The sequence below is a fragment of the Hypanus sabinus genome, chromosome 17 (assembly GCF_030144855.1).
Source record: "Hypanus sabinus isolate sHypSab1 chromosome 17, sHypSab1.hap1, whole genome shotgun sequence".
NCBI lineage: Eukaryota > Metazoa > Chordata > Chondrichthyes > Myliobatiformes > Dasyatidae > Hypanus > Hypanus sabinus.
In genome coordinates, this window is record NC_082722.1 from 44,334,309 (window position 1) to 44,351,116 (window position 16,808).

The 16,808-nt window shown below is 41.8% G+C and overlaps 1 protein-coding gene across 1 annotated transcript in view; it reads left to right on the forward strand.

Annotated features, from left to right (window-relative positions):
- The first annotated feature begins 238 nt into the window (after positions 1 to 238).
- The window catches only part of vstm2b (V-set and transmembrane domain containing 2B), a 28,014-nt gene continuing 11,444 nt past the window's right edge, over positions 239 to 16,808 (forward strand). Inside the window, exons 1-6 of the mRNA XM_059993402.1 lie at positions 239 to 256; positions 4,561 to 4,713; positions 5,558 to 5,658; positions 14,202 to 14,284; positions 14,899 to 15,086; positions 16,585 to 16,617. Of these exons, the coding sequence (XP_059849385.1) occupies positions 239 to 256; positions 4,561 to 4,713; positions 5,558 to 5,658; positions 14,202 to 14,284; positions 14,899 to 15,086; positions 16,585 to 16,617 (576 nt within the window). The remainder of the gene's footprint in view (positions 257 to 4,560; positions 4,714 to 5,557; positions 5,659 to 14,201; positions 14,285 to 14,898; positions 15,087 to 16,584; positions 16,618 to 16,808) is intronic.

The following is a 16,808-nucleotide window of genomic DNA, read 5'->3' on the forward strand; positions in this document are numbered from 1 at the left end:
AACACCTTCCAAAAACGTGACGTGAATTGTGGATCCCAGTCTGATACAATGTCCACTGGAACCCTGTGGGTCTTGAAAACTTGATGTAGGTCAACCTCAGCCATCTACACCACTGACAGTAGCTTGTCCAATGCAATGTATTTGAAAGCTTTTGAAAAATGATCTACAATTACCATGATGATGGCCTTCCCCTTGGAAGGCAGAAGAGCTGTGACAAGGTCCATGAATGTGTGCGCCGATGGTCTCTCCAGAACAGGTAGAGGGTGAGTGAGCCTTTGAAGTTGGGCATGAGGCTGTTTGTTCTGAGCGTACACCTCACATACCTGCACCTATTGTCAGACCTCATAGCCATTCCAGGCCACCAGTATCTTCTCTTAATTAACTCAAAGGTTCAAAGGTTCATTTATTAACAAAGTATACAACCCTGAAATTCTTCTTCTCCAGATAGCCATGAAACAAAGAAAGAAAAGAAAAGCAGCACAGTCTTCAACCCCTAAGTTCCCTCTCCATGCACAAAAAGAACAAACAAAAATGGAACAGGTACACCAACCCCCAAATCCACCTTCCTGCATAATAAAACAAACAAAATGAAATGGAGCAGACACATCAACATCCAAGTGTACACCCCCCCCCCACACAAAAAAATTGAGAAAGATCAAGCGAGAAACAGAGAATGAAAATAAGCTGTAAGATTGAGAAAAGTCTATAGTCCAAGTCCACATTCAAAATGCAAAATACCTGGGCAACATTCTCCGGGCACAGCAGCAAGCTCTCCCCTCTCCAGTAGTGTAGCAGAGTGATCCTCAACAATCAAAATGCAGACAGCCGGTGCCTACTTTCCACACCTATCTTGATGCTTCAATCTTCCTCATAGCTTTAACTGGCAAAATAGAGTCAAACATCAGCTTATGCCCCAATCTGCCATGAGGTTTACGTACACTGCCTCTGTCTCATGGAATCCTTTCAGAATTTGCAAAGCGCTGGAACACCCAAACGATCTCCAAACTTCCACATTCGCCTCGATGTTTCAATCTTCCTCATCGCTTTAATCAGCGAAATAGAGTCAAACATTGGCTCGTGCCCTGCAGCCATCCTGCCTCTGCCTCCAGGAATTCTCTCGGAGACTGCAGAGTGCTAGAACACCCAAACAATCTCCAGACAGCAAATCACAGACTCCAGCAGTTCCAGAATCACAGTCAAGATGAAAAACAAACATAAGAAACATAAAGAAGTGAAATATACAGGTTCATGATTTATCCTGAAGATGTCAACTGATACAGTGTTGTATGCAGAAGCCATCGTGACCGGAAGATGTCAAACACTCGAAGGGCCTGGCAACCCCTAGGTGAGCAGTCATTCAAATGTATGTCTTCAACGAATTTGGGACGAACTGATGACTCAGAAGTCAGTTCTTGAGAATCGCGCTTGTTCTTGGGACATGGGAATAAGTATGTCGATTCCCCAACTAATGAATGCTATCACCTAAGCTTTGCCCAAGACGCTGGCAGGCTGCTCCTCTCTTTCGAGTTCATCAAACTGATGAGACAAAACAATCGGTTTTTGATTCCTTGATCCCAGTTGACAGCTCAGAACAAAATTGAACTGGTTTAAGAAAAGAGACCACCTGGCCTACCTGGAATTCAGTCTTTTGGCTTCCTGAATATAAGCTAGGTTCTTGTGATCTGTCCATGCATTAAAAGTGTTCTTGGCCCCCTCATGTCAGTGATGTCATTCTTCCAATGCCAACTTAACCACAAGCAGCTCTCTATTTCCAATTCATCTGTCACCTCTTGCAGCGATAGCTGCTTGGAGAGGAGTACACACACATGCATTTTATTGTCTGAAGGTTGAGACACACTGCACTTACTCTGATATCTGAAGCATCCACCTCCAAGGTGAAGGGAAGGAAAAGATTAGCAGAAACCAAAATGGGAGCTTTCGTGAACCATTGTTTGAGTCCTACAAAGCAGCTTCCACTATGGTAATTCACACAAAAGGACCAATGGCTCTCCTAATTAGTGCTGTCAGCAGAGCCGCCACTGTGATGAAGTTCCTGATGAACTTTCTGTAAAAGTTGACAAATCCCAGGAATCATTGGACTTGTTTCGCACTGTATGATTGTGGCCAATCTCTGACTGCCTGTGCCTGAGTAGGGTCCATCCTGAGATTGCCATTAAAGATGATAAAACCCAAAAATGAAACAGTGGTTACATGAAATTCAGATTTCTCCAGCTTGACATAAAGTGCATGATCTAGAAACGTCTTTAAGATATCTCTGACGTGAGTAACTAGGCAGAGACTAGGTTCTAAAGGTCTAAGAGCCTTTCCGTTAGATGAGACTTGCTTAGCTGCAAGGGTTCCAGACTCCTTGGCCATTCCTCAACAGACCTGTTGATTTGTTCCTGAACTAGACACCCTCTCTCTCACTAGTTCCAGCATACCCCTAACTAGACAGGGTCAGGATTCACACTGTCCTGTTGACCGGAGCTGGTCTGTCTGCCCTTGGAGGCAAGACTGAGTCTCCCAAAGGCTCGAGGTTACCCTGAGCAAAAGTCTACCTCAGGATCAGGGGCATGCAGGGTGAATAGATGATATGAAAGCAAATGCTGTCTGCATGTTTCTCTATCTATCCTCATTCGCAAAACTGTTGCCTTCTGCAGGATCTGCCCGGACCAAAAGGTCGTTCATACAGGGTAGTTACAGGCATGGGCTGGCTTAACCCCTGCAGGGGTATGTTGAGTTGGCAGGCGGACTCCAAGACCACGAATTACCAGCTGCCCCAGAGCCCACAAAGGCATTCACCTCTCACTGGTTCTTGCCCCAGGAGATCACCACCCTCAGTGTGACACCAGAATTAGCGAATTAGTAGGGTTGGGAGCAGAGGCTGCTACCATCACAGTCCTCCCAACATTAGACAATCTTAGTAGTTTCCCTGACTGTTACAGCTTCAGATGTTCAGCCCACAGGTGACCTGCTTCCCTTCAGTAATAGCAGCAACCTCCACTCCGATGCTGGGACCTCTCAATGGCAGAGAGTCTAGTGCTGCCAATTAACATTGGCTCAACAGAATCTGGTGCAGGAAATGGTCTGGCCATTGTCCATGGTTGGGAAGTGGAACTGTGATGCATTGAGGCTGAGCTTGGGCTAACCCTCTTTGAGCTCCTGAGATTATCCCATTTACTCTCCTCCAGGCGATTATCAAGGCAGATGGACTGATCAGTCAGAGCCTCTAAGAGCTCTACTGGCTCTCCCAAGGCAAGAGCGTCCTTGAATTCATCTCAAGTCCATGGCAATACAGAGTCCAGCCACTCTCTTTGGCCAAAGTCAGAAACTCAATTGCAAAGTGGGCTGCCAACCGACTACCCTGACACACCTTCATCAGAAGGTCCACGGCTCTGTTTGCTCCACCCTCTTCATGGCATTCATGAATTCCTCCGAATCAGAGCAAATCTCCAACCTCCACTCCCAATGTGCAATGGCCCAGGCCGGTGTTCTCCTGCTCAGGAGAGAGATCATGAAGTCCACCTTTCTGTGCTCCATAGGAACCAGGACAGCTGGAGTTCAAACACCAACAAATAATAAGTGAGGAGGCCATGGCAAGAACCTGAGTCATGATTGAATCTCTTCAGGTCAGAAGATGGACCAACTCTGCAGAGCAACCAACAGACTCACCGGAGTGACTCTGGCTTCCTCCTAACGACATTTGGCACAAAGCAACCTGGAGGTCATGTAGCTCCTGGGATCTGTCTTGAAACTTTCTCACTGTGGCTGCCCACAGCTGGTGAGAGGTTCCAATACCCGGTTGGGTCCATGTAAGCCTCAATCGTACTGCGTTGAAAAACCAAGGCCAAGATGGTGAGAACTCAAGTTCTGGAGTATCCGAGACCAGAATCGAGACACTATATGAGACTAACAACATGTATTGTAATAAAAACAATAACAGTAAGAAAGATGTTCCAACTCTGAAAAGGATTACGTTACCAAGAACGTATTGGGCTCAGCCATGACTCCCTTCCAAGTCCATGAAGGATTATTAACCTTTGACTGGGATTCTAATGACAAGAAAGGCCAAAAGTTTACCTGACCCCAGTATATTCACAGTATGCGTAAATCCTAGTCCTGCCAAATGATACAATTCATGAATGAGGGGACATTCTGAGGGCCCTCAAGCTTACAACTTTTGCCACATACTGACATATTCAAGTCTTCCACACTGGGTCTAATTGGGTAGAGTGGCCTCAACTCACAGCACTCCTTAATTTTCCTTTATTTGTGCAGCTGCTTTGATGCTTAAGCAATGTCATATGGGTAGCAGTCATAAGCATGTTATGACTGACCGTTCTATTCTACTTGCTTTCAAACATTCAACCAAATTACAGATTTCAGTGCTGTGCTTCTATTTTACTGTGGAACCATCAATAAAATGGAATACTTAATTAGTTTTGAATGAGAAAACATGGTTTAGGTACAGTAGTTTAACTACAGTCGGGTGTTCTTAAAATTCTTAAAAGCTGATTTCAGGTATGATGTGCAGTATTTATATTTGGCTTTCTATTCTAGGTAATAAGGAATATCAACACGTATGCCAGGACAAAAACTATTGCCCAAGGCTTTCTGGACATAGCCTTATTTACTGCAAATGCATCACAAATGAAACATCTCCTGGAACAAGGTTCAGGAATTCGGTTTTACTATTTCCTTTTGGTTCTGTTGGTGCGTATACAAAATGCCTTTTACTTTGTGGTGTTGTTAATGTGGGCTCGGTTAGAAAGAATTGGATATAATGATATGAATAATGAAAATAATGCATGATTTTGATTATGCAACCACAACACATAAACTTAACACCACAACACAGAAAGCTGTACTTACTTAGAAGTATGTGCTATATTTGAGTTTTTGTAAACCAGCAGTATAGCTTCAAATTACACCTTTTCTAGCTGATCCAGTAAAATGTGGTCACTTGAGAAACAGGATTTTATTTTTGAAAGTAACCATCAAATGTGCCACATTGTTATAAAGGCAAAAACAATCCAGCACAATTCTCAAGGGAAAGGAAATTTCCAATCTTATCATCATGTGGCCTCTAAAATCCTCATCATCTCTGTGTTGCTAGAACACATCACTCAGTTATAAACTTATAAAGAGTGGCTGTTATTATCACCCATATGCCAAGGACCAATTTCAATAGCATTTAGTTTGGTTCTAATTATGTAAGTCATTTTACAACTAAAAGTCTCTATATCTATAACAGATTAATATAGTTTAGGTTCAACCATTCTATATTTGAATAAACTTTTTTTTTAAAACCAGCAGATAAGCAATTCATTTCCTTTTATACTGCTCAGTTATAAGAAATCTACAGACAGAAATCAATTATCTTGAAATACTGAAACCTGATAAAGTTTCAAGAATATTGCACTAGATGCGAGTGTGCATCAGTGAGGAACTCTTTTTACATCTAGATTGTTTAGAGAAATATCAAAGTAAACAAGGGGTGCTTTGCAACATCATATATTGCATGCTCTGTCCAATGTTAAAATCTCTTGTCTTACAGTGCATCTCCATCATACTTCAGTTGATTGTTGCAGCCCTGTTAATTTATAAAGGATCAAAGAACATAGAATGTGATGATCCTGAGCGCCGGCTCAGTGACAGGTATATTGGTTCTTGCCGTATATACAGAGCTTGCTTCTTGAAGATTTATCTTGTCTTTCACTTTGTACCTCTTATGTTAACATTTAACTTGACACAGTCAAGAATTCCTTGTATCACAAGCAAAGCTGAATAAGAGTGTGAAGATGGAACTGCTTTTGTGCTTGTGGCAACTGAGTTAATTTACCCAAAGTCAGCAATATCAGCATGAAAGATCATGTGTTTTCAATGGCAGGTAAAATCAAGCACAAATCAAATCACCATGATCTTTTGCAATGACATTTTAATGATCTGCAATTTTTTATGTATTAGATAATTTCAGAACACAGGCTACTGTGTCAAACTTTTGTTTTTCTTCTTCCTACCCACCCAATACAGACATTGAAATAGTAGTAATAACTTTTATTTTTACTACCCCTTTAAGAGTATTAGGGTGAGACTTCCACAGCAGCTCCTACTGAAAATAGCAATCAATAAACAGCAGTTAGATGTCGAGCCAAAAATGTCATACAGTACAAGTACATTGACAGGTAACAGTTTGGAATTGATGCTGCAGTATCACCACAACCAAAAGAACGATTTTTGATTCCAAATCAGAATCAGAATCAGGTTTATTATCACTAACATATGCTGTGAAATGTGTTCCTTTACTGCACTAGTATTGTACGATACATAAAATATACTACCTATTAGCTCAGTGAACATTTTGTTAAGTACACCTGTTCACCTGCATGGTAATACTAATACTAATCAGCCAATCATGTGGCAGCAACTTAATGCATGAAAGCATGCAGACACAATGAAGAGGTGTATTGGGGTAGAAATGTGATCTGACAAAAAAACATCCAGCGAGTGGCAGTTCTGTGGGCAAAAATACCTTGTTAATGACAGAGGTTTGAGGAAAATGACCACACTGGTTCAAACTAATAGGAAGACAACAGACACTCAAACAACCACATGTCACAAGAAGAGTGTGAGGAAGAGCATCTCTGAATGCACAACACATCAAACCTTAACTGTATGGGCTTCATTAGCAGAAGACCATGAACATACATTCAGTGGTAACTTTGTGACAATGTTATTTGAGTTTCTGTCAGCTTGAATTATTCTGGCCATTCTCCTCAGACCTCTCTCAGTAACAAGGTGCTTTCACTCACAGACTGCTATTCAATTGAATTTTTTTTTTGTCTGTTTTGTCACCATTCTCTGCAAGCTCTAGATACTGTTCTGTGTAAAAATGTGCAAGCTCTAGATACTGTTCTGTGTAAAAAAGTGTAAAAATCTAATAAAATGGCCACTGAGTGTCTCTATAAATCTAATGGCAAAGGGGAAGAAGCTGCTCCTAAAACATTGAGTGTATGTCTTCAGGCTCTTGTACCTCCTTTCTGATGGTAGTAATGAGAAGAAGGCATGTCATGGGTGCTGAGGGTCCTTAATGATAGGGCACTGAAAGCCTGTGCCAACCAACTGGAGGAAGAGTTTAAGGATAACTTCAATTCCTCATTGCTGCAGTTGGAGGCTACTATCTGCTTCAAAGGAGTATCGATCATTTAGGTTCCCAAAAAAGAGCAGATTGAGCTGCCTCAACGACTATCACCCATTTGCACTCACATCTATCATGGCAAAGTGCTTTCAGAGGTAGATCATGGCTAGAATTAACTCCTGTCTAAGCAAGGATCTGGACCTGCTGTGATTTGCCTACCACAATAATAGGTCCACAGCAGATGCACTCTCACTAACTCTACTCCCAGCCTTGGACCACCTAGACAACAGCAATCCTATGTCAAACTGCTATTTATTGATTACAGCTCGATGTTCATCACCAATATCCTTTATATTCACAACCTTTGAAAAATTAACTGTAAAACAATTGTTTAAAACCTGCTCTTCATGTATCTGAAGTATTTTAACAGATTTCATAACATTAATCAAAACGTCAGCTTTTAATTCTGACCCTTTTTCTTTAATATACAATTTTCTGTCAGAAAGACCTGCCAAGATCATTTTCTGGTTACCTAGGTAATGAGTAAAACCTCAGTGTTTGTACACGAAGTCCATAAGGTTGCAAACACTGATTAAAAAGAATGGTTAACTTTTTCCCACCACTCTCACCAAAAACACAAATTACCTTTAAAATCAAAAGGATTAAATTGGTCATTGACCACAAAAAAAACAGTGAATTAAGTTGAATTCAAAGGCTACTACTTAGCAGGATTGAGGGAGGGAATTATTCTTTGTGAAAGGAAAAGTAAAAAGTTTTTTTTGAGATAGCAGTGGTGCTTTTCTGAAGTGACTGAAAGCTATTGATGGAAGTTCTTAAACATCAGCTGTGGTAGATTGCTATAACAGTAATAGAGTACAGAGCATTAATAAAAACCATAAGTCATTGCCTGAGCAATTCAATACGTAGCAAGCCAAATTGCACAAAATGGATTGAACGTTAACAAAAAAACCCCTAAAGCAATTACCTAGATAACTCCAATTTAAATGTATAATATCTAAATTTAAAATGTACTAAAATACTAAATTAAAACTTCATTGAAAAATTAGATCATGTAATGCATTGTATATTGTAGAAGTGCCAAAGCATTGAACCACATTGTGCCATATAGAGAGGTGGGTGGGGAGGGAGAGAGAAGGGGTGGGCAATTTTAAGAAGATTTTCCCAAACGCAAAGAAACAAGCCAAAAATGGCATTTGGCACAAGTCCATTTTAAAAATGAAGATTAACTTCCACCTTTATCGTTTTTCAGTACTTCATTCATGCATGATTTAAGTTTGGCAATAATGGAAAATGGCATGTACTGTATAATAGCACTGCATAATTATCACCTCATATAATAAACATTCTGTTTTAAGAAGGGGGGGTGGATTTCAGCTATCAGACAAATTTCAGATATACTTGTATAACATACCTTGGAAAATTCAATATTGGACATGGTGCAAAGAATGCTAAATCGCCCAATCTCAATTATATCAAAAACAGTCACCACCTTATTTCACACCAGCAAATCCATGGGATCCTATTCAAATAAAATGCATATGCATCAGTCTATGCATTCATCCAGAAAGTGATCTGTATTGTGCAGCAGCTGTTTAACTTTGACAAAACATCACTAATCATTTCATATTAATATTTTCACACCATAATAATCTTAATTTCATTGTGATTTTTAGTTAAGGAGAAATCCTGCAATATCACTTAGCGTTTTAATGTCTTGCTTTTGCCATGCAAATGTTTTAACTGTGGTCTCAGAATAAAGCTGCTGTTTCACTCCAGGGTGTTAGTAAAACAATTGCTGTGTTAATGGAGTCCAGAGTAAGAAATCTTGCAAGTGGATACACTAGATGTTCTCTGAATTGAACAGAAAATTAAATTATGTATTATATAAAGCTGATTGGGACTCTGCATTTAAATTAGATGTTTGAGTTAATATTTCTGGTGTTACTTTTAACTGTTCTTGAGACTTTGTGCGTAGCCAGTTTATAACATTGCTTAATTACATTTGTTTATATAGAGGAGGGGACACAACTTGGGTTTCACAATTGGCTTCTTCAGTTTAGTTCATTATATAAGAATGAAGATTTCTTCTTTGAGGTCTTCTTACCAAAGACACGCTGATTTGTGAGGAATTTTTTCACAAGGTCGTAGCTTCTTAAATTTGAAGTTAGCAATACTTAAAAATATTATCATACATCCTTTGAGCATTGAAACAAGCATTTCTTAAGTATTCATAGAATAACCGTGACAAATATCAGACAACTGACTGAGAAGTGTTTTTTCCTGCCTCTCATTCTTTGGTAAATATATGCAACAACCCTCAAAGCAGTCTGGCAGGGTTCCCCATGAATCTTTCAGCTGGCAGTAATTTATTTACAAGTCAAGCTGCTTCACTTTCTGACATTTCCCATCCTGAATGCAGGAAATTAGATGATAGTCTAGGAGCACCATCTCCAACCATATATACGTACATATACTTCTGATTGACTTGCTGTCACTGCAGGCCTCCTTCAGAAAACTCCTGCTAATCCAGGAGGTAATAACAATTTAACAATTAAAACCCTAAAAAAGATTCCGTACAACATAACGTCCAAGGCACATTTGCCCACATTTTGCAATTTTGCCTGGCCACTAGGCATTCCCAGAAACAATATTCTTCACCTACTTTCCTTCAACGATTGTCTTGAATCTTAAGAATTCTGTTTGGTGAACATGGGGATTCAGGTTTTCCATATTTCTGACTGGTCCATGTGAGTGACCCTTTTGATTTAACAATCGTGTTTTTCAATCTGTAGGTTATAGCCAAAGCACAAGCCTGCAGTGATTACATTGAGGTTGTTTAAACACATTGTTCAAAGGTTCTTACACAAATCCTCTGTTTGTTATTTTTTATTACTAAATGAGCTCCTTGAAAATTGAGAATTAACTTTTAACAAAATAAGTAAAATGAAATGTAGGGAATATTTCAAATTTACTTGCATTATAATCTGTTTGTCTTTGAGGGATTTTTTCCCAAAATACTTACAATGGTATAACAGGGCCAAAGCATGGCTTGGTCAAATGTGGGAGAATTGAACAACTTGGCAAAAATGAGGCTGAACTGAGAAGTATTAACCATCCTATTCCAAAAGGATGATTGACAAATACAAACTTGTAATCATAAAGAAGGCAAGACAGCGGCTATACTTTGTTAGGAGTTTGAAGCAATTTGGCATGTCAGCAAATACACTCTAAAACTTCTATAGTTGTACCGTGGAGAGCATTCTGACAGGCTGCATCACTGTCTGGTATGGAGGGGCTACTGCACAGGACAGAAGAAAGCTGCAGAAGGTTGTAAATCTAGTCAGCTCCATCTTGGGCAGTAGCCTACAAAGTACCCAGGACACCTTTAGGGAGCGGTGTCTCAGAAAGGCAGCGTCCATTATTAAGGGCTTCCAGCACTTAGTGCATGTACTTTTCTCACTATTACCAATAGGTAGGAGATACAGAAGCCTAAAGGCATACACTCAGCGATTCAGGAGCAGCCTCTTCCCCTCTGCTATCTGATTCCTAAATTGACTTTGAAGCATTCGACACTATTTCACTTTTTTAATATACAGTATTTCTGTTTTTGCACATTTTTAATAATCTATTCAATATATGTAATTGAATTACTTGTTTATTTATTATTGTTTTATTTTATTTTTTATTATTTTTTTCTCGCTCTCTCTGCTAGATTATGCATTACATTGAACTGCTGCTGCTAAATTAACAAATTTCACGTCACATACCTGTGATAATGAACCTGATTCTGATTCTGCAGTGGCAGGGGTTCCTGAGGCAAAATGGAAGCGGTCATCTAAAGACGACCTGCACGTGATTTGGTGGGGGGAGGAAAAACAACAGGGGGAAGGAGTCTGAAACCAAACCACCAACATTAGTGTACACAACTGTCCAATATTTACGAAATGAATGCTGATCTCAGTAAAAGAATACAGTGGTGGCACCATTCCATATTGCATACGCTTGCCTGAGACCTGCCGCAAGCTAACAGCCAATAGGAAATCGATTAGAGGATGTCAGCTCTGTGTACTTGTTTCCAAATCGTTTTCTCTTCGGTTTCAGAGTACACCTGCTGAATAACATAGTAACTGGGTTGATCCTGGTGATTACAGCCGTCAATGTCTTCATCACCTCATTCTGGTTCAGTCCTCCCCACCCCGCGTCAGATGAACTGCACTGAAATCAATTTGGCGCCCACACAAAAAAATGTTGACTGGCCACTACACGCTGAAACTGCTTCTGAAAATAAACTGAATCTGTACAAACAAACGACTCCATCAACTCATTCTTTATTGTGTATTCTCTGATCACTAGATGTCGGTTTTCCTTTTGCCACCTCTGTGATTTGGTTTTCACACAGAACGGAGAGCAGGCATCACCGCGCCCTTGCTAACAAAATAAAATGTTTTTTAGTACGAATGCCGTCAAGATTGGAGATCTGGCTGATCATTGCAATTATCTTTTGACTCGCAGATGTGGGAACATAAAAGATGTTCACGTTAAATCACCAGGCTGAACCATTCTCAAAGTTCACCGCTAAAAGGGCACTAATTTACAGCCTACTCGTTTAAAGCTACATTTTGCGGGATTAATACGCTGCCTTCAGAGAGAATTGTTCTTTAACCATCAAAGCATCGGGGATCGTTTGCTGATAGGGTAGTTTACTGTTTCTTCTGCTACGGATGATATTTGTCAATATATCACCAACTCTCCTGAGTTTAGTCTGGATTCTAAGCCGAGCGCGTGGATAGTGCGCTTCCAAAAAGGAAAAGGCACACTCTAAGCAAAAAAAATACTGCACATGCGGGAAATTTGATCTTAAAATATGCTGTATAGTAGGTAGGGTGTCGGGCAATATTGATCTCCACCACCTTTCCAAATCACGACCCTGATAGGCCACACCGCGTTTCCCTCCACAATTGCCGACGAGTCCACTAACCGGTGCTTTCTGCTGCTTTAATATTAACTGAGTTATATTCATCTGCCTGGTTTGAAATGCAACGCAACAGTCAGAATGTCAGCCGCTGAGTTTCGATATCAATGCAATTGAAAATCCGCAAAAAGAGATTACCCCTCGGGGATTATCAAGACTCTGAACTCGCTGGCATGTAACTATAACATACTATTAGTATTACCGGGCAAGAAAGGGAAACAGATCAGCTTATTTCGTGATGCTTTGTAGTAAAATTCGTATTGCATTAAGAAACCGCATCGCTTCGCAGCGTATCGCCCAGGTCTCGGGGTTCTGACCGCTCCGGGGAGCTCTGACTACCAAGCCGCTGTGTGAAATGCATTCCCCTGAGCTGGAGCGGCGAGGTGCGACGCTGCGCCACGCGTGGACGCGGACCCTAGCCTCGCATAAAAGAATATTAGCGTGTGCGCCCGAATGTGAACAAGGGATTAACGCAAACTAGTAGCAGGATTAAAGGCAACAGGAGCGGTTTCCAATGGAACGCTCTCTTGCTTTTCCATGCAGAAACTTCTCGCTGGCGTTCCAATAAGTAGATGAAAGTGAAATTTATGAACTTGAATAATAGTAGCCTGCCAGGCACAGTCCTTGATTATTGGATATCCGCTATCGCGCTATGCCAGCGGGGTTTGACATCTATAAGGCAGAAAGTTGGGTTAACACTCGCGCTCTAGAAGTAGCGTCCGGCACGAGTGGGGGTGGGGTTCGTGCCGATCGATATTAATAACGGGGCACACTCTTAAACCGTGTGATATGGGACTTCATGAGACACAGGATAGGGTATAAAAAAGTACATAACACACAAAGCACTGATAACAAATTGCATGGAACATGCCTTGCAGTAAAATGACAAATAAGATCCCTTAATTGGTAAGATGATTTTATCAGGATGATGCATTTTATGTTTGGCCACACTCAGCCGCACAGCACCGTTCAGAACTCCACCAGGGAGACAATGGACACAATCTTGCGTGTCAATAGAAGGCAGAGGTCCAGCGTTCTCCCCCGTCTCCACACTTTGACTGCGGATTGAAGAGAATTTCGGGTCGTGGGCTATTTTTGTACAGATTAAAATCGCCTTTTAACACAATCTTCAAAGCCAAAAATCTAATTGAAATTCGCCTTTCTAATCCTTAGCAGCTAAAATTCTTCTCCGTTTAAAAGCTCCGGGCAGATCCACCGATCTTATTCATTATCCCCTGGGCTGTCTGATTAGGATTCCCATAGCATCACAAGTCAGGACGCACCTTCACCAACATCTGTGTGCTCATATTCCCCCGTGACGGGCGGATGTGGAGCTGAATCTGCGCGAATGGCGCAGCCGAGGATTTACTACTCGGGATGTTTTGAGCTCCTTTGCCTCTCGATTACGTGAGACGTCAGTTGTGTTCATTGCCCCGATAGGTTCAGGAGGGTGCTGTGGAAGCCGGTCGAGCTTGTGTGTATGTGCGTAAGTGTGTTTTCCTCCCTCGCCCTGCCTGTTGGGTGGGATGTCGGTGCCCCTTGTTTTGTGTCGTGAGCGCCAGGTGCAAACATATTATTACTCTCTGGAAATGCCCGGGAGACTCCGTCGCCTTTCCAGCCGCTAATCTACAAAATCACAAGCGGAGAAAGAAAAGGCAAGGAGGCGCGTGTCTCTTAGAACCCCAAAGGATCGGCGAGGGCTTCCCGGTACCAGAGATTTGATTCACATGGGGATGGGGGTCAGCGTGTCTAATCTGGAATCACTCCCTGCAACCAGATCCAGCTTCTTTTATTGGGAAAATTACTTGTGTTTCTAACCGTACCTAATTCGAATATAAATTCAAGCAAGACGTGTTTGTGAATTTGGGAGGCATCGCGGTCAGATACCAGGAGTGCACAGAAGGACGGGCTCCGATCAACTTGTCGATCGTGCTGTCCGTTCTCCGTGACACAACGCCGAGCCGAGTGCTCCACGTTTGTAACCTTGGAGAGCGAAGCTGCGATGGGATTGCAGCGCTCCAGAGGGCTCAAGATCTAACACCACTAACGATTGTCCTGAACATTAACAAGTCTCTATGAAATGGAAAATCGAGGGATCACCAGTATTCTCTATTACCTGATGCTAAACGCGCCGCTTTTGCTCTGTGTTAACGGTGAGTTGTATTTTGCGATTTATGTCAGTGTCTTCGTTTTGTAGCGCTTTGCAAGTCTCGTTGTCTTTAACAATCTATGGCAAATTAGCCACGGATGAGTATGTGCTGGAGACCTCTAATTGCATGTGTGCACTCTATAAATTATGGAATTATTAATTTCAATATATCGTTACCCACCTTTGGATGTAACTTCAAAATCTATTAATATTTCTAGTTTTCTTGGTCGCACGATGTCCTATTCGAAACTACCTAATAGCTGATACAGCAAAATATTTCACCTACATGCAATTACTTTAATAACGTTTAAATTTTCTTTTAAATTGCAATGGGAGAAATTGGGTGATTCGGGCAATGTGAGGGCTTGCGCGTTTTTAAAACTGCACAATATTGTGGTTTCTTAAATGCCTGTAAACAGTGGACTTGAGAAATGATAGACCTGCAGTGGTTCGGAGACTGTTGTACCTGTTGTAGTCCAAGTTAAATTATGACTTGGGTGAAATCGTAGAAAGAGGAGAAATGCAATCTTGGTGTTTCACTGAAGTCAGGCGAAGCCTCACCAGTTATGTTTGTTAGCCATCGGTCTAAAATTAGTTTTTTTTCTTTTCTCCTGGCAGCAAAATTTCTTGAAGTCCCCCAGGATGTGATTGCGAAAGAGGGGGATGATATTGAGATGTCTTGTGCCTTCCGGGCCAGCGGGACCACCTCGTACTCTCTGGAGATCCAGTGGTGGTATCTAAAGGAGGCAGCCAGAGAGCTGGCACATGGGCTAACACTCGGCGCCCAGGCCAGTAACAGGGCCAAGGTGAGGGAATTGGACACGGGCCTTGGGGCGTTGGTGCTGCGCCGGCGGATGTGCCTTAAATCCCGCGTCCGCTTGGTGCAACCGTCAATCACGGGAAGCACGATGGGATGGTTGGAGGGAAATCAACTACAGCCTGTGCCCTATCCCTCAACAACAATGAGAGGAGATGTGTCCGAGAAAGCTAGTGGTACAATTATTTTAAAAACAACAAAGTCCAGGGCATGGGCAACCCAGTGGCGCTGAAATAGGCAAAACCAGTGCCGTCCCAGCCTGTGTCCAGTCTGGGTCGTCATGGAGACCCCTAATGACAATGTGTAGCATGGCCCTTGACAAAAACTAGGTTGCATAATTAGTATCTGTGTCAGGTTTCGAGTCCAAGATAATATTGAGGGGAAAGTAATCAATAATTTGGAGCAGTACGTTTGACAATAGCGCAAAATCAATGCAGGGGCGAGTTTTAAGGCGAAACTTCCAAAAAAAAACTTGGACCCAGTTCTAGTTTGAGGCCGGAATGTAAGGTTTTTAGGAAGTCTGGTGCTTAATCTGGGAGAAAACTAGAGATGAAATCGTTTTTTTTTCTCGGACAATACCTTGCGTTAAACTGGGGGACTCTAGGACATGGACAGGAGGAGCTGCAATTCCCGGCAGCTGGGGAGCTGGGAAAATCAGGGCAGCAACGCCAGGAAAGGTGTGAATGAACAGGGGGTGTCGGGGGAGGGGGAGGTCGCCTGCGAAGGTGAGAATACACCGAGGAATATCGGGAGAGTCCGATTATGACTATCACCAGTTTAAAATGTTCGGCCGGTTTTGATCCCGACCGCATTCCTACTGAATACATCGACACGACAGTGACCTGACGCACTAAGTTGCCAGAAGCAAACCAAGTATGGCCACGGAAATTAGATCTTCCCTGCTTCGGCCCAGATCCGTAAAGAGGAACGGGGATGAATCCTGGGGAAAGGGTGTTGCAATGGAATGCGCGGGATACGGACGGATCTGTGTCGCGGCTCTTTGAGCTATTGTGCACTTCTGTGCAATCGGAAGCGAGTCGCATTTACAGTCCCGAAAAGCTGCCGGTCTGTATCACGTCCTTAGCTTTGATATATTGTTGGATACTAATTTATAATTCTGTGAATACAGTATTACGTGTCAAGAAATTGATGGCGTCAGTTCCTAATTTGAAGGCAGATTAATAAGATTCCAGCTGTGATCTGAATCAGTTGAGTTAATTGCATTATAATTGCTGACGCTATACTAATCTAACTCCAGACGTGGCACTAACGTCGGACAGAACAAAACAAACCCGAAGTTAAATACTTTCATTCATGGCACACCGCAATTTACAGTGTAGAACTCGAGACCAGGAAATGACACTACATGCACCCCGGCTTCTGAAAGTCTGTTCCCTCGGCTAATGTCTGGCAGGAAGAACTGAAACTCATAATAGAAAAATATTCTCTCTCGAAGAAATGTGATGCATATTATTTTCTTGTTTTAGGTTACGTTAAATAAAGATGCCACCAAAATAAGCGTAAGTGTTATTTTCCTCTATGTGTTATTAATAAACGAAAATGTTTTATTGGTCACTCTGAATTTAAAAAAAACCCGACTTCTACACGAGGAATAACGTGTTCTGCACCAGGAATAGAGAGCTCCATTGACAAAGATCACATGTTGCTGTGTACTTCGTGGTCAATATAAAATTGAATAGCTTGATCGACT